General features: G+C 39.4%; 1 protein-coding gene across 1 annotated transcript; it reads right to left on the bottom strand.

Moving 5' to 3' along the window:
- Nucleotides 1-352: 352 nt before the first annotated feature.
- nceh1a (neutral cholesterol ester hydrolase 1a) lies at nt 353-8,728 on the bottom strand. The gene is made up of 5 exons (XM_084743008.1): nt 8,455-8,728; nt 4,116-4,371; nt 3,224-3,293; nt 2,283-2,454; nt 353-1,752 (listed from the first exon to the last, which is right to left on the bottom strand). The coding sequence occupies exons 1-5, from the start codon at nt 8,593-8,595 to the stop codon at nt 1,132-1,134; spliced, it is 1,260 nt and encodes a 419-aa protein (XP_084599134.1). The 5' UTR covers nt 8,596-8,728; the 3' UTR covers nt 353-1,131.
- Between the last annotated feature and the right edge of the window lie 9,881 nt (nt 8,729-18,609).

Here is an 18,609-nt window from a genome sequence, read left to right as displayed (position 1 = left end):
GAAATGCTGAACACTGTTGAAATGGCCTGGATTGCATCAAACCTTGTTTCATATCCTTTCTGACAAGACAGAACTCCCTGGATCACATAATTTCAGACGCCCTGAGAGGCAAGTGAGAAAAAAATTCTGGTTATCAATCCATAATGTTAAAAGTATACAACCATTTACGACCCATGTGACATAGGGGGGATGTAACTAAGTACAAATACTTAGTTACTGTACCGAAGTAGATTTTTCAGGTATCTGGATTTTGTTCAAGTATTTATTTTTTGACAACTTTTACTCCCTACATTTTAACACAGGCTCGTTATTTCAGTTTTAATGCATTTGAAGGGAATTGATTATTTTTATTTTGCATCACTGTTCATCTCCTCCCCAACATCAACACTGAAACCTAAATGGATGGAACTATGACACACAGGAAACACGATTCTTTGGTGTATCCACCAGTGCATATCACGCACGACGGACAAAACAAGATGAAAATTACGAAAAAGATGAAAACGATGCAATAAGACGGAACAAACAGAGAGGGAGATTTGACTCTGGAGGAAAGATGAGGTTCAGTTAACTTTGCACAAAAACAGCCGCTAGAAATGTCCTTTAGAGGACTACTTTTTAATTTTAGAGTTTAAGTACATTTCAGAGCCTGAATCAACAAGTTGAATCAGTACTTCTACTTTTACCAGTCTTTTTTTTTTTTTTTGTTTTACACTATCTGTACTTCTTCTTTAGTAAAGAATGTGTGTACTTTTGCCACGTGTAGTGACACACACTGATGTGTGATATGTTCTGATGTGGTTCCTCCCAGTGGAGGCAGCGGATTAATTTGCCCGTTAGTGGATGTGATGTCAAGGTTTTTTTTTTATGCATATATTAGGTACTTTTGTTCGCTGGTTGTTTGCCCATCTCATGTAAACTTCACATGTACTGAGGTGGTGTGTGTGTATCTGCAGGTACATGAGGGCCCTGAGCTTTGATCTTATACTGTTATACAAAGAGCAGATGTACAAGCCCTTAGTGAGTTCATAAAGCGAGGGCTAGTGCATTTGATCAGTGGAACACACACACACACACACACATGCAGGCACCCATACACTTTGACTCACTTGCACACACACAAACACACTCTTACAAGTTGTTCTTGAGCCAGTTCAGGTAACCCCTCAGTGCTTTCTTCCCTACTTTGAATTCAAAAGGCCACTCAATCAAGCTGAAACATCCGTGGAAGCCGCCCTCATAGTGGTCGCCGGTAACCGTGACGCCTGCGTCCTGTAAGCGCCGTGCATACATCAGGCCGTCATCCCTTAACACATCATGCTCGCATGTTAGGATGTACGCTCGTGGGCATTTAGCCAAGACCTCCGGTCCTGCTAACAGCGGTGCCGCTCTCACGTCCAGCAGACCCGGAAGCTCCTTTGCTGCCCCCTGTGAAGTTTTCTCCACGATCACAGGCTTGTAGCTGTTCTTGTATTTTGGCGGGAGCAGGACGGTCCAGTCTACCCTCGCCCTCAGCTCTGGGGTGATGTTTGGGTGCTGTAAGGAGCTGTGGTTGTTCGCCAGAAACTGGGACTGCAGGGAGAGGTCAGCACCGAGGTACTGCAGCCAGAAGCGGACCATGACGTTCCGGTAGAGGATGGGTATGTGTTGGTTCTGCAAGTAGGATGGTGTGTTGAGGTCCAGAGCCTGGAGCACGGGGTAGATCAACGCCTGGACGCTGAATTTCACACTCATAGTGTCATCTAATGAAATCTGGGAAAATATAAAAAGACAGAAGGTCTTAAGGAGATAGTTCAGAATATTTTAAGTGGGGTTGTATGAGGTACTTATCAATAGTCAGTGACAGGAGGAGCAGAGGCGAGGACCTGCATGGAAGCTAAGCAACCGCTGCTTTTAAATAAATATAAATATAAACTGGTATTTCTTTTTAGGTGGACCTCTTTTTTTTAAAGGGGCAATATGCATCAATTGCTCATTCAAATGAGTTCTGCAGTCTTCTCTCCAGACTCAAGGAAGCTCAGGCAGGAGGAGCAGGAGTGCAAGACAAGCCCAGCATTGTAATTCGACAATAACAAGCAATGACAAGTATGCAGCAAGTTGATCAAATGTTTGTGACCGTCTGTTGTCTGTTACTATAAAGTTAAACCTGTTATCCTGAAAAGAAAATCCTACTGCTATGAGTTCAGTGGCTGACTAAAAGATTATTAATGATTTCTCACGACTCATAAACATGAACTCTACTTAATGTGAAACGGGCAAACAAAAAAAAATAATTTGTGTACCTCTTGAGCGACTGCAGCAGCCAGGTTTCCTCCAGCGCTGTCACCCGCCACAGCCACACGCTCGGGGTCGATTGCATACTTGGTCAGAACCTCCGGAGACAAGAAGTGTTTGGCGGCGGCGAGACAGTCTAAGTACGGCACTGGGAAGTGCACCTCTGGATACAGACGATACCTACACAGACAACGGTTGCAAATAGTATCTTAGCAGAGGTTTAGAAAACTTTGAAGCTTGTGATTGTAAGATCTTTGTCTATAGTTGAAGGGTCACTCCACCAGTTTCACGTGTGAAGATCAGAAACACTTGTATAATATCATCTGTGGCTTTTCAAACTTTTAAAAGTCTGAGTTAACATCAAAATGTGTTTTTTATATTTCTTAAAGGGAAAGCAGGGATGTATGAAGTAGTCAATGTGTTAACTACAGTAGATGGCAGCCTGCATACCTCTAGTTTGGAGAAGTGGAACGGGGCACCAGCATGGAAGCTAAGCAATGAACCGCAGTGGACGGGGTCAAAAACAAAATGTATTTTAGCCACCTTACAAAGGCCAACCTAAAAACAATCAGTGTGTATAAGTGTATGTTTAAAACTCTGCCATCTGACAGTCTTTTCAGATGGAAAACCCCTGTTATATAAGCCAAATATTGTTTTCCCATCGGAAAAGACTGTCTGACAGCAAAGTAAAGCTGTGAAAATATTCTAAATATGATATTTTAGGGGACTAAAATATGTTTTGCTGCTGACCCTGTCCACTGTAGTACACTGCTTAGCTTCCTACACCAAGACTCCTGCTGCCACTATATTTAAAACACCGACGACCTCATACAACCCCGCTTCAAATCCTCCACATTGTCCCTTTAAGGTATCAGCAGTTGGTCTCTGCCTCTGTGAGCATAAACATGTTGAAACAGTAACTTAGTGTTGCAGAAGAAGAAGCACTTACTCAACAGAGACCACAACAGTGTTGAGCTCATCAGAGACCATCCGGTTGATCTTATCATAAGTCCCCTTTTCTGAGAAGGTGAGACGGAGGAAAAGTTAAGAAACAAAAGTTTTTTTGTTGCCGAATTCTCCATTTATTTGGAGTTTTACACAAACAAGTTGCTTCACAGACTCCTCTTGTGGAATCTGGACAAATCATTTCCCTTAAACGCACAAGATGTAACATATTATACGAATAAAACAAATGAAAAAAACAATCTATCTGCAGGTTTCATGAGGCCAAATTTAAGATCTTAATGTTGCATTTGTAGTTAAATTTAACTTAAAACACAATATGTAAGTTCTGCTGCAGACATGACTCAGGTGGGAGTCAAGTTCATGGACATATCGAATGTATCCCGTGTTTTCTGAGAGGTTATAGTGTCTAGCTGCTGCTGTTAAACAAACTGTTACCTTGAAAAAATTGAGGCTTTCTCTGTGTTTGACCACTGTTGGAAACATTTGGGATAATTTAAGTACACAACTCAACAAAATATACAACATTAGTCACTAGTTTTTAGACATTTCATTGAGGACATCTCATATATATTAGCTTCAAACTACAAAATAAACTAACAAACCTCACGAAACGATCCTTTTCCCAACTGAATATAGGGCTAAGAGCAAAAACTATGAAGACAAATATATGCTCATTCTGCTAATAACACTGGGGCAGACTGTTAGGACCCGTAGCCTTCTGCATTTTTGCAGGTTTCAGAGCAATTGTAGGTTCTCCTTTATACTTGGAAGGGGAGGGTGAAGCAAACTCACCACTAGATGTCACTAAATCCTACACACTGTTCGTTTAACATCCTCTGATTCAACTTAAAGACGGCATGAATATCTGTACTCACTGGCACTACCGAGGGCCCAGCCTCCTCCATGGAAATACAACAACCCCCTCCTCAGATGGCCCTCCCCTCCGGCCGGGGGCTCGTAAAGACGGACCGGGATGCCGTCGAAGGTGATGTCGCTGACCTTCACTCCGGGCGTGACCCCTCCGCTGGACTCAGAGCTGAACATCCCCTTCATCATGGCCTCGAAGCCCTCTGTGGACCCCCTGATCGAAATGATGTCATGGTCGAGGCCCAGCCAAGCCTTCAGAGAGGCCTGAGGACAGAGGAAGGACAGGACTGAAAATAAAACTCCACCTGGAGCAAAGTTTATCAGGACACAAATGAAAGATTCAAGACATATTTGGGTCATTTTACAGAAACAGTGAAATCTGGGTGAGATATATTTCTCTCTAACATACCTACAACTTATTTAATAGCTATAACTAACCTCTAAACTTGATGAAGAGAGCTTAATGTAGTTTTATTATTTTACGCATTTAATTGTTTATTTGTCATTGGAAGCTATAATTTGAACATTAAATGTTTATAAAACTACTTATCTTATTAAAACCTGAATATTTAGTTAAAGGCAGAGCAGTGAACTGATAAGACCAATAAATCTTCTTGATTATTTACATTTCTTGCATATGTTAAAAGAAAACATTGTATGAATTTATTTGATTTGCGCCATCAATTTTATCTGTCAAACCAACAATAATTGAGGAAGAATGTTCAAAGACAGTGTCGAGAATATTAATTTAATTGAACTAAAGTGATTTAATTAATTTCATCACCAATCTGCAAACAAAATATTGCCACGAAATTATAAAAAGCTACACTTATAATATCACATCATTGAAAAAACACATAGCAACACTAGTGAAGCTTTACTGTCATTGGTGTTACTGGCATTAACATTAAAGACAAAAAAAATCTATTCTAAAATTGAATAGTAGATGAATAAACTTTGTTCTATCATTGCAAATACTTTCTTTATTTATTGAAAATGTATAATTAATGTGATTATTAGAGCCACTTAAAGAATTTTGGTGACTAAAAAAGTCAGAACTTTTCCACTGTTTCTGCAGAATGACCCATTTAGGCAAAGAGTGACAACTGCAGGTAGGAGGAATGAATTTAGGACGAGACAAATGCATTCATCTCCTGGCACAAAGCTGAGACAGAACCGTCTCACCCAGTCACCTCTGTCCTCCTGCACTGTCTCTGTCCGCTGCGTCCCTGAGTGTCTGCCCTCCTCCCCACAAACGTCTCAGACCGTCTCAACAGCCGGGTTCAGCCGAGGACAGCAGACACAGCTGCTTGGCACAGTGTGGGCGCAGAATCAACCAGACACACTGAGACAGGTTGGCCTCACCATTATTATATTAGGTTAATAATTTCCTTCAGCTGAACATTTTTACCAACCTGGCAACACATTTGAATTTTCAGTTTCAGTTCAGGATGCACACTGCAACCTTTTCTCTCCCAAAACCAATTACAATTCTCAGAACTCCAATAACAGTGCTCTCTTTTGTGGTGGTGGAAATCTGGAGGGAGAAAAACTGCTGCTGTGTGAATGAGGTGTGACTGCTGCACAATACACTTAATTCTATGATTTCAAAGTCTGTCTACAGTAATACTAGTGTATGTGTAAATAAAGTTGTATACAGCCTTTTGCAGCTCCAGAGGGATGAATTGCCTCAAGTGATGTCACTTGAGTCAGTGTTGGTTCGGGGCTGAAGACCACTAAAAGTATATATATATATATATATATATAAAAAAAAAAATGAATCTCTCTGCTTGCAGGTAGGACTGCAAGTCTGCAATCGCAGCTACTAGCGTAAGATACCCTGATCTCAGACTGAAATATTGGTGGTTGAGTTGCATTGTGGGTAATGTAGGCACCAAAGAAGATATCTCTGATCAACTGTCCATCGTGAGTCCGACAGTTCAAGTGCACTCTTTTTTAATAAAGTCAGAATCTTCCCCAGGTGAGATCAGTTTATCTCATCTCTGGATGTATTTCAGTAAACTTACTTAGCTAACTGCACTCGGCATGAAATACTTTCTTTAAAGAAATATTTCATCCAAGTGCAATCAGCATTTTAAACTAAAAACCTGGGCGACAAAATCTTGCTTCACAGGATTTTATCTTATGTTTAATGTTGTTTTTATTTAGTTTATCTGAATATGGTTTGATTTGATTTATACTTTTGTGTAATGCACAAATAATTCAGACAGACCAAACAGTCTTACCAGACACCGTCATTCAGAAAAACTGACCAGAAACCAAAGTACAACATGAACTGCAAATAACAGTTAACAAATACACGATCCTGACATTTGTTTTCATATGTTAGATCTTATTGTTATGTTTTGACTTTCAACAGTGTCGGACAATAAAGTTTTATTGTATTGTATTGTCAAAAACATAATTTACACTAATGAGTTGTTTTTTTTTAAACTACTTCTGTTACACATTCACAACACAAAAAAAGAGGAAAATAACAATTTATCTCAGTGAAGTTTAAAACCATTTTAGCCTTAGCTTCTTCCACTTCATACTCAAACTAGATGCTGACTTGACTCTTAAACATTATAAAATAAACCATTACATATTTAAATAGCAATGGCAGCCCAGTCTGCTAGCAGAGGACTAATAATCTAATCTTGGATTTTATTCCATTTCATGTTTGGAAAAGAAATATACAATAAAATATGAAGAGGCTTGTAAATGCTATTGTCACATCATTTGCTTTGAAGCAAACTAAACTTCAGGAAAGAGTAAAACATTAATCTGAAAACTCAGTTTCAGTCAGTGTGGCAATAACAGAAGTCATTACTCTTCACCTCATTTTCAAATGTAGAACACAGTTGAGGATGAATAGTTGATTGTCCTCTCACAGGCCCAGAATAAACTCCCTGATGGCGTCTTTGCAACACTGTGACAGAGAGTGTGACCGTGACATAAATCAAACTGTTACTGTGGTGAAAAAGCTCTTTCACAAAGTTTGTACATTTCACTCTGCTGTAACTAATGAGCCGTAATGGATAAAAGCATGAAGGACACTCTAGTAAAGCGATGCACTGTAGACTGCAGATACAACCCTAACAGTACGTGATGTTGAGGGATGATGTGCCTTACATTTTTATTTTTATGGCTCTTTTCTATGGTTATTTTATGTACATGAAACGAAACGTAACATCTGCTCAGTAAACACACTGATGCAATAACTAACCCAGTGAACTTCATCAGTAGAGACACTAAAGTCGTCCATGTCTTTGTTAAAATATCATTCGGGACTTTAGTTGAATCAACACGTCTTTATTCATTAACATGAAGAGTTGTTGGTTCAACCTGATATCTTGAGCTTATTGAACACACTGTAAAAAAAAGTTGAGAAAGCTCAAAATTTCAAAGCAACTTATTTCAACAGATTTTTGAGTCTTGAGCCTAACTCACATTCTTAAGTTCTGAAATAAACTAAAAAAGTTTTGCCAACTTATAATCTTTAGTTGAGATACTTTACTTTTCTTTGTTAGATTAACTTGAAACTTTGAGTTTTAGAAACTCAGAGCTGTGACCCTCATTTGTCATTATTAGGGTGCCTGAGAATTAAATGGTTTTAATTGAAAATATTGCAAATATTAATCATTATAGACTGTCACATAAATAAATTTACTCAACAACTTTTGAAATACAATTTTTGGGGTTTCTAAGACTGAAAGATTCAAGTTTATCTAAAGAAGAAAAGTATTTATCTCAACAAAAGATTCATAGTTCTTAAAACTTTTTCAAAACTTAAGAGTTTGTGTTGGGCTCAAAATTTAAAAAAATATTGCATTAAGTTACTGAACTTTTTCAGTTTTACAGTGCATATTTCCTCAAGTACAACTGAATTAAGTTTGAATTTAAGTTTGTTTGACACTAAAAGTTCATTTGTTGCGAGTTATTACACAATTACCTCAACTTTTCAAATCCAGTCTTGGCAGTCCAGAAACTACCTTTGCTAAGCTAATTCAAATAGTTTATTTTTACAGTGCAAGGCTTAAGTAGAGTCAAAGTCCGTGTCTGGGCGAGGTGTGTTACTGTGTTGTAGGTTAAGAGGCGTGGCTTCTACCAACATTACTGTCACAGTGGCTGTTTGAAAAACCCCATGCACGCTACTTCACCTATTTATTTATTTATTTATTTTTTAATTTAGAAAACCACTGCAATCAGCAATACTACTAATAATGCTATTTTGTGCAGATTAGATGATAATCAGCTGAAGTTGCTCACCTGCTGCAGCCAGTCCTCTCACTATACCCATTTATTTATTAATTTATTTCCAAATGAAAACATGTTTTCTCTCACCAGGTGCATCGTTGTCCGGAATCCAGCATCCAGCATCATCAGCTTCCACTGCTCCTCTATGGTGTCAGGCAGCGGGATGTAAACATAATAAGCGAAAGCCACAGTTAATAACACTGTAATAACCACTGACAGCAGCCTCATCTTGGATCTGGCAGCTTCAGTGTCTCTGCAGAGACAGGACAGAGGACAGAGGACAGAGGATCTGGACTGACTGTAGCAGCGGCTGTGACTCTCTGGTTTGTCAGTGGAGGGACTGGGAGGTCCTGTCAGGTTCCACATTCAAGATTTACACCGTGGGACCGATAAGCACGGAATAAAACACTTCCGTTTGAAACCTTCAAAATAATACCTGTATTGATCTCCTTCACTCTGAGGCTGTTCTCTGGAAAACTAAGCTGATTGGTTAATTAATTGAATCGTTCAACATCTGGACTAAATTGATTCAGATGTGTGCTATTAAAATAAATATGTTGTCATCAGTGAAGCCATTAGTAATATCGTTGTGCAGTCAATGAATATTATTTGGAATAATAATGGAATATAAGACACATGTGGGTACATTTATCTAATGTTTTTTTTTTGTTTTTTTTTTTAAGATTTGAATATATTTTAAATACCGTAATACAGAAACAGGGGACGCAGACATATAATACAAATTAAACATTATTTAAAAAGATGGGAAAATAGAAATAAAAATAGAATATGGTATATTTATATAAGAACTACAGAAAAATAATCCCTAAAATAAAAATATGGAAATAAAAACAGTCATTTCTGACTCACTCAGCAAAGATAAGAAACAAGAATAAAAGAAACAAAGAAACAGAAAAAAAAAGGACCACAGACTTCATAAATAAGGGATATAAATTAAAACAAAACATACAAACAAACAAACAAAAACAAGAAATGAGAAATATTCCCATAGATCTTTTTTGGGGGCTATTTTACTAGAATATTTTTGTAGATGGGGGAAAAAATGAAATGATTTATAAACCAAACAAAGGAGGGCTTAGGCTACTATTTCTCCATTTGCAACAATGAATATATAATAATAATATTTACCCCTAGGAACCCCATTGTTTTCAATCTGCCTATAAATTATAAAATTCTTTTTGTATTTAATCTAACTTAATATAATTTAACTTAATTTAACATATCTTCGTTTAACTTATTTTCATCTCTTTTTTTCTTCTAGACTTTACTGTAACTTTAAAAAAAAATCCACAGTATTTTGGTTTGGGTGCCATCTTTTTCAGTCCGAAGCATAATAAGAAGTTTCCTCTTTAAAAGAGATGCTTTTGTTCATGCTTTTATTTTGAAGGCTGCATGGGAAGAACGAATGGGCGTCTGGGAAATGAGTTCTTTTGTTGGAGCTGCGAGTGTGTACAAAGTTGTATTACATAAATGTGACCACAGAGAGGCACAGTAGCGCTGCAGACTGGAGTCAGGGCTCCATACAGCAAATCTTTTTGTGTCCTTAATTTTGTGAGACAGTGAAAATGTAAAATAAGAGAGTTGGAGAGAAGAACTACTTTAATAATGGAAAATGGAGTTTTGAAAATGCAGATTTTTTTTTTCCTTTGTCTATTTACAGTTTAGGATCTAATTTAAGGTTAATAAAACCACTTTCACAGCAGCCATATTGACATGAAACAGTGGTGTAAACACAGGTGTTACCAATGACAGAGATTAACATCTCGACAGTGAGCCAACAGGAGCACCTTGACTGTGTTTCACCTGAGCACAACACAACCTTAATTAATATCACTGGTAACACCTGTGTTTACACCACTTCACCTCAACATGGCTGCTGTAAAAAGGTCAACTAGATGCAATCAAAGTAAGATTTCAGCTCCATCTTAATTCTGTCATGTGAGAGGGTACAGTCTGGTGTGGAAGAGTGACAAAGACAGGTGAATGCATAAATTCTTGAGTCGCAGGACGAGTAAATTGGATATTGCAGGAAACTCAAGGTGCAAATATGACAGTGAGGAAACTGCAACAACTGCTTTTAAGCAAGGCACTTGTTACAACTCTTAATTTGACAATTTCCTCTTGATGCAGTAAGATAGATAGATAGATAGATAGATAGATAGATAAGACATTTAATTTTCAAACTGATTAACTTTATTGTTTTTTTTATAAATGTGCACTCTGTCCCATTCATTACAAAAAGGTTTGGACAGGGGCATGTCTGATCGACTTTTTGGGGATCAAAATATAATGTCCCTGCAATTAAATTTAGACCCTGGTCCCTGTGGTGGAAATGTAGTTCCTCCAAAGGTTCCTAGTTCCTGGGAAAAGCTCTTGCTATGGAAACGCAGCTATAGAGATATGGTCGAATCAAGACCAGACAGTTTTTATATATTTAGTCCAAAAATCACCAGTTATGATCTGTACGGTGTGTGATGCCTTTTTTCATAGGAAAAAACTCCCCCCCAAAAAGTTTGTCTTCAATAATCAGCTCTTTAGGTAACAGTAAGATCTAAAAGAAAACTTTGCGATCTTAAGTGAAATCTTTTTTTTTTTTAGCTCGGTGGTCAAACTAAAGTCTTGTTGCTCCATACGGTCATCAAGGAGAAACCTCTGAGACCCCCTGTGAGCTTAGCTTTTTCTGTTAATCATTAAAGTTATCACAGATAGCATACTAAAGAATAACATTAATATTTATAAATGAAAACTTGGACTGGAACTCTACTGAGCAATTTCTCAATAGAGTTCTTAGCAAAAACTACAAATCCCATAAACACTTATTTTCTTCTGAAACATTTATTTCTGTGTTAATTTAGTCAGTAACAGTGGTAAAGAATTCCATGTTTTCATTGTTCTACACACTACTCTTCGCTTAAGGGAATCTGTGTTTGCCTTAAGAGTGTAAAGAACTTCTTTAAGGAACTTTTAATTATATCAGTTATAATTCCTGATAATGCTATTAAGGTCAATTGTTAAAATAATGAAGAATAAACACTTTTAGAAGGGAAATGATGCGGGGAGAAGTCATGGCCTTGTACATTTGGTAAAGTCAGAGGTGTTTTTCTCATGGACTATTGACTATTTCATGTGAAGACATCAATACTGGACTGAAGTCTTACTGGAATGGATTAAAGGTGCAGGTTGTTGGAAAGAGCTCAGAGTGATCATCACCGCTCACAGGCTATTGATCCCCTTACCTCCTGACTCTTCTGTCTTTCCAGTTGTTTTAAGATAAAAGATCTGCCTTTTTTTCCTGTTTTGTTTGGCTTTGGCGTTCAATATTTACACCGAGCCAGCGTTTTAACAAGTCCACACACGGAGCCGAGCAGATCTGACACCACTGAAAAGTTGCTGTTTGACTTTGAAATTGATTACAGTGAGATGTGACGTGACATCAACTGATTTTTAACACTATTTTAGTTTGCATTTAATGGAGCGCAGAAGATAAGCAGACAGGAAACATGAGAGAGAAAGAGAGTCATGCAACAAAGTCCCCCCAGACATTTCAATTACATGGCATGCATCTCGGACCACTAAAGCCACAGCGACGCCCCATGACTGATTCTCAACACTGGTCTGAATCCAGGTCACAGAGCAGCCGATAGCGCGGCCTGGAGTCAACAGCGTGGACGGGGCGGAGAGTCTCAGTGTCGCTCTCTCTCCCTCTCTGGTCTATTTATTGCCCTGTGTCTTCCCACGGTTTAACGTTTTAAATGGACACTGTCTGTCCCTGGTGGCCCTGTGTTAGAATGTAAACAAACATAAGAGCAGATGAGGATCCGACCCCGGCACAGATCTGGTTTTTCCAAAACAGAGCAGGCAGACCGCTGGACCATGTCAGATTAGCCTCCCCAAAGACCAGAGTGGAGTTTTCAGGAGAAGGAGATATGGAGAGGTGGCTGCTGAAGGTCTGGTTAACATACAATGATATTTTCACAACCTCAGACACTCTGTGTGATGCAGGGTAAATATGGCACCACCCTGGGGCGACATATAATATAATAAGTTATTAGGACGTCTCCCAGTGTGAAAACTTTCATAGCCGAGGGCAAAAAGCTCCCTAAACTTAGGGCTAACAGCTACTGTGGGGCTAAATGTGATGTGAAAAGGCCTTAATTGACACATTTTATCTTGTTCATTTAATGCCTCCCAAAAGTTGTGGTTTTATGAACTATTTCACGGGTAAGACCAGTTGCCAGGTAACCAGCTGAGACTCCAGAGAGCTCCAACCAAGAAAGAGTCTGGTTCATAAACCCTTTCATTTTAATTTTTGCAGGGATTGAACACATGAGATTTAACCTGTTAAGTAGGGAGATTTATAGGTGCCAGATTTTGTTTTTGGACAGAGCAAGGCTAGCTGTTACCCCCTTGTTCCCAGTCGTTATGCTAAGCTAAACACACAGTATTATCAATCATCTCACACAGCTCTCGACAAGAAAGCAAACCAGCATATTTCCCAAATGTCTAACTATTCCTTTAATGCACTCTCATTTTGTCTTCACATCAGGGCCTACATTAGCCCAGGATCTGTAGGTGCATTATGTTATTATTCCCTAATACAAAGGATTTAATCTATTCCTTATGCTACTTTAGCTAAGCACACCTGACAGTGTAATCTGGTACAGATAGAGGTGAAAATGATATCCATTTTTTTCAGGACTGTTTGCACCACACTTAGCATGGCGATGGACAGCAGAAGGTGGACTGTGCTTCAGAAGTTTGAAGGATGTAAAAGTCAACATCAGACACATCTCAGTCCGACCACAGCTGCTGTTCGTAATGACGCACGAAACTGCTAACATTTTGCAGTCGTCTTGAAATCCAAAGTCCTGCAGGGGGGTCAGTGTTTCACACTCGCTCTCTTTCCAAAAGTTGGTCTGAACGTCAGCAGAAAGCTTAAATTATAAATGTTAATGTGATATATGCATTTTCATGTGTGCGTATGTGTGTGTGTGTGTGGTGAAAAGAGTATGCATTAAAATTCTCTCTTACTTCCCCCCCGTCCCCCTCCCCGCTGTGTGTTGGTCTGGCGTCTCCCTCCAGTCTGTGGTATGGAGGGCAGAGAGGGGGCCTCTCTCGTGTCGCTGACTGGAATTACACTTATGGTCATTTAACATGACTAAACGCATGAGGCAGAAAAGGAGGTTTTCCATTTCACGCAGGGCTGTCTCGTGGTTCAGCGTCTTCCTTGACGTCGCCTTTACATATGTGTGAGGATTAAATATTGTGCACGGTAGGAAATTTTACCAGTAAGCCGCCCCAACTGCACCAACTTTTCTGCAACTGGTGTTCTGATTTTCATGCACCTAAAATATCACAGGATTTAACCAGGATTTGGTTAAAGAGATGCAAAGGATTGTTTGGCTACAACCTGGTACAAGTCATAATTAGAAATGAGAACACACAGGATCCTTCACAGATTGCGATGCACGCCCCAGTCCCTTAACAGTTTTTGTCCTGAGATTTCTCCCCTCTGTGTCAAGTGTAAGAAAGAGACTGGGTCTTACATAAATTGCATTTGAACAGCCCTCTGATAGTTAAATTCTGGGAAAAAGTCTCACAGGAACTTAAGTCAATCTTTGGTAAGAAAATACAAAAAAAAAATCCTGGTTTATTTCTATTAAATCTCTCAGATAAAGGCCTCTCTTTGACAAGTGCCCAGAGAAATTATTGAACAAGCTTCTTCTATTAGCAAGGAAATGCATTTTAATTCAGTGGATCAGACCCAGACCTCCAACCAGTGGCATGGAGAAATCTTTAAAGTTTTGCCGATGGAGCACTTAAGCTCAGTTTTGAAGGGAAATGAGAGGGTTTTTGATAAGCTGTGGGTGACTTTTCTAAACTATCACCCAGATCGAGTACACAGGGGACATTGTAATGTGGACTGGCATCCCTCCTGTACCCCTGTGCCTCCTGTACCAGGCAGTTATTACTTGTTTGTTTTTTCTTTTCTTCGGGTGTTTTTTTTCTTTCATCCCATATGGTCTATGATTTGCTCACACCTGTCCTAGCTGTCATGTGCGTTGTGTTCCGTCTGTTTTAAAAAATTAATAAAATATTGTGTAAACAAAAAAAAGAAGCATAAAATGAATACAAGCTAATTAGCACTGATGAACGTTCAAGCTGTATTTTTTTTTACCTAGGTCTTTAAAAAGCACATTTAGGTCCTTTAACTAGAGCAGTGTTTCCCTAACTTGGGGTTGGGGCACAACATGGGTCAAAATAAAACAACAAACAACTAAACAACAAAACTCTAAAACCCTGTAACAGAATGATTGAACTGTTAACCAGCACGAAAAGGTTTGACCCTTCCTAAGTCCCGCCCCTTTTGGTACCTTGGTCAACTTTCCCCGTATTTCCTGTATTTCCTGTATTTCCTGTATTTAGATAATACTATGTGCTCGTTTTTTCTACAAATTACAAGAAAACCAAATTCTGAAGATGGTCAAACGACGAACCTCTAAAGTGGCATATAGTCATATATTCTGTTAGCAAGCGTGAGCAAAATGTTTGCTAACTTGATTGATGCAAATAATCTTGTTAGTTAGCGTTTTGTTGATGCTAGCTATAAGCTGTTAATAGCTAGCTCCTGCTCAATGTACAGTAGATTAGCTTGCTAGTTACCTAGCATTTTGCTAACATTAGCTAATTTAAGATGTGACTATATATGTTACCATGTCCAAAATTTGGTTTTCTTTTCAGCACAGACGAGCCTAGCAGATAGCATGAATAAGTACAGGAAACAGGAAAGGAGAAAGTTCTGAATAGACACATTACAAACACTAACAAAAAAAAAAAAAAAACATTTGTGGCTTGGAACATAAACTAGAAAACTTAACAAACAACTCAGCCCAGGCATGCCAAGTTAAAACGACACTTCCCGTATCCATTTCAAATTAAAAGCCCTCTAGCATTTCGGTGGACAGTGCCAGTTTGTTATCAGGCATACTAGCAATATGTGAGACCTCAAAAATAGGGAGGGTTTTAATTCCAAAAGGTTGAGTTTCAGAGACTGTTTCCTTCATTTTGTTGAATATGAAAGGATGAAAATAAAAAAATAAGTACAGTGCAACAGCATTTTTACACTGAAAACATTTTACTTTTAATTCTCAGGAGAGAATACAGAATAATTTGTCCTTCTGGTGTGAACTAATATTCATAAGTTTTCTTTGATTCATATAGTTTTTGCCTTTCCCCTGAAAGAAAATCCACCTGACATTTGACCTGGTACTGTACAAGCTGCACAGTACCAGAAACAAGCTGCGAGAAATACAGGAATATTATGATCCCTGGAGGAAATAGAGAGAGGGCAATGGAAAGCTGGAGCCTCCTGGGAAAATCAGGAGGGTTGGCAAGTATAATATGAGGTGGTGAGAAACTTGAAGGAGCAATATGAAGCAGTTACACATCCAAAAACGAGAAGCACAGTCCAAATAGCAAGTTGCAGCTATAGATTGTATATTGAATAAGTTGAAGTGAGTTGAATCATTGTAAACATACCTCACACAGGGGATATGGAAACAATGCATTATGTGCTTTTGCATGCTGGCACAAGCGACACACACACACACACACACACACACACACACACACACACACATACACACACTCGCGTGACAATAATGTGGTATTCAGGAATGTCATGGACAGCAGGCCAGTTGGTATGCTTCAGCTGCAACACTGACTCTATTTCTGAAATGACAAACAACAAGCTGTTGTTATTCTGCCCTCTGCACAGAAAGGTGTCACGTCTGAATGAATGGGAACAGAAGCAGGATCAGGTTGGCGCTGAGTGGCACGCTGCTGGTGCTGCGAGGCGTTCAAGTACACACCGTTTTCTTAGAGCTGTTTGCCCTGCCGCCGGAGAAAATACGGTTATCACCTTAGTGTTTCATTTAGAATTTTTCATCTCTGCCATTTTTCTTACACAACATTTGGCTTCACTGTCTGTTTTCTACAAGTCTGCAGCTATAGAATAATACTGTGATGGTGTTGGCACAAACAATAGATTGTTTACATAATCTTTACTTGTCTGACGGCTCAGTGAGGAAGAGAGAGGGACTTTGAGATGCTGATTGTTTTGCTGCATGTTTATTATGTAAATTATCAGTTTACAGTTCTTGAACAGACCCCAAATTGCCACAATCACTGTTGCAACACGAGACGAAGCCGTGTGGAAGCGACACAGAAGAACTGATAATGACAAAACCAAACATCTCTTAGACTTAACTCACACGTTTCTCTCAGCTACTCACACGTGTAATGTGGTTTTCATTTCCTTTATTGAGTTGATGTGCTGCAAAAAAGATAAAAAAAAGGGAAAAAGATCCATAATTTTCATCTGCTTATATGCATCTAGTTCAGAAAATATGCACTACTTTTTATACTGGTGGTGTGGCTGCTGGGATGGAAATGTTTGTCTGATGGTCAGTCTGTTGGTTTGGTTGAGATTTTAAACACGGTTCCCAGCAGTTGAATCTCATTGATTTGGTGATCCCCTGAGTTTTCCTCCGTTACCATCAGCAGGTTGCCATGATTGGATTTTAGTGAAATGTCTTGACACCTCCAAGCACTTCCCAGTCTGAGGCCACGGTTCTCTGCCAGAAAACAGTGGATAGTTCCCTCTAGGTTTGGAGTGAGTTGTTGCCCCAAAGAAAACGAGTTTAAATACCTCAGGCTCTTCTTCACAAGTCATGGTAACATGAAGCACAAGATCGACAGGTGGATTTGTGCAGCATCAGCAGTAATGTGGGCGTTGTGGTGAGGGAGCTGAGCTGGAAAGCAAAGCTTTCAATTTACTAGTCGATCTACGTTCCATCCCTCACCCATGGTCATGAGCTTTGGATAGTGACCCAAAGATACAGGCGGCAGAAATGAGCTTTCTCCGTAGGGTGGTTCAACAATAGGGTGAGGAGCTCGGTCATCTGGAGGGCGCTCCAGTAGAGCTGTTGTTCCACTGGAGACCCCGAGGTAGACCCTGAAACGGCTGGAGGGATTACGTATCTAATCTGGTCTGGGAACACCTCAGCATCCCCAAACAAAAAGCTGGAAAGTGTTGCAGGGGAGGAACATAAGGAACGAATGGAAAGATGGGGGCCAAAGCAGGCTGCAGTTACGTCTCGCCGGCCATGGCCAACCTGCGACGAGCATCCTTTTCTCCCCCTCGAACAAGAGAGTGCTGTGACCCTCAGCTCATGTGTATGTGGTAGAGCAGAGAGAAAGAAGTTCCTAAAAGTCTCTTAATGTTCAGCTCTCAGTACTTTTGTTTTTGTTTCTTTTTATTTCATTTCCGCTTTCGGAGTTGTGTTAAGTTATTGCCGATGGATCCCCGAATGAAAACATTTCCTGTTTTTGCTTCTTCATAATAAAAGTGTTTACATAACAAAGTAACAGGGGACTTTCATTGTGAAGAATTTAAGGAAACAGTGTGCTTATCCCAGAAATGTGTATGAACAGTTAATCCACCACTATACAGCTGCTTGATTGGAGCCTCCTCAAGCCTTTTTCAGGTAAAAGACACACTTTCAAGCAGGTAGCCCTCAAACCGAGTGGAGCTGGGCCAGCTCTGTGTATGGAAAAGGGCCATTAGTTCCATTATATTTGAGAGAAAGACTGCAACTCACACCAAATGAGGTAGGTGGGAAACATCTCCTCGTCTGTAGAGCGTCTTGTTTCACATTTTAATTCTGTTTTCATGCCTCCGTGCTGGCGACAGCTGTAGCTAGATGCACTATGTTTAAAGATGTCATGTCCGTCATTCTCGTGAATGTGATATCCCAAGAACACGTGGAGGGAATTTCTTCAACTTTGGTACAAACATCCATCTGGACTCAAAGAAGAATTTATTATATTTTGGTGTTTATAGGTCAAAGTTCAAGGTCACTGTGACCTCATTGCCATCCAGTTCTTGTGAACGAGGGGGAATGTCTTCAGATTTGGTACAAAAACCCATTTGGATGAACAGCAAGGTTACTGTGACCTCATGTCTGTCCCGTACTTGTGAAGGCGATATCTCAGAAAAGCTTGAAGGGAATTTCTTCAAACTTGGCACATATGTTCACTAGGAGTCAAGGATGTAATGTTTAGATTTTGGCGGTCAGAAGTCAAAGCTCAAGGTCACTGTGACATCATAATGTTCAGCTCTTTATGAGTCCTCTGTACTATGTTTCTTGCTGGAAAGTA

Source organism: Lutjanus erythropterus, chromosome 18 (assembly GCF_056507025.1).
Source record: "Lutjanus erythropterus isolate fLutEry1 chromosome 18, fLutEry1.hap2, whole genome shotgun sequence".
NCBI classification, from domain to species: Eukaryota; Metazoa; Chordata; class Actinopteri; order Lutjaniformes; family Lutjanidae; genus Lutjanus; species Lutjanus erythropterus.
Note: the sequence above shows the minus strand (reverse complement) of the source record. Positions and strands in the feature narration are given on the sequence as shown.

Excerpts from the sequence above, each read along its gene's own strand:
- nceh1a (XM_084743008.1), bottom strand. The coding sequence starts at position 8,595 with ATGAGGCTGCTGTCAGTGGTTATTACAGTGTTATTAACTGTGGCTTTC. Across the intron at positions 4,372-8,454 it reads TCCGGACAACGATGCACCTG|GCCTCTCTGAAGGCTTGGCT; the intron begins GTGAGAGAAAAC and ends CTCTGTCCTCAG. Across the intron at positions 3,294-4,115 it reads CTGGGCCCTCGGTAGTGCCA|AAAAGGGGACTTATGATAAG; the intron begins GTGAGTACAGAT and ends TCACCTTCTCAG.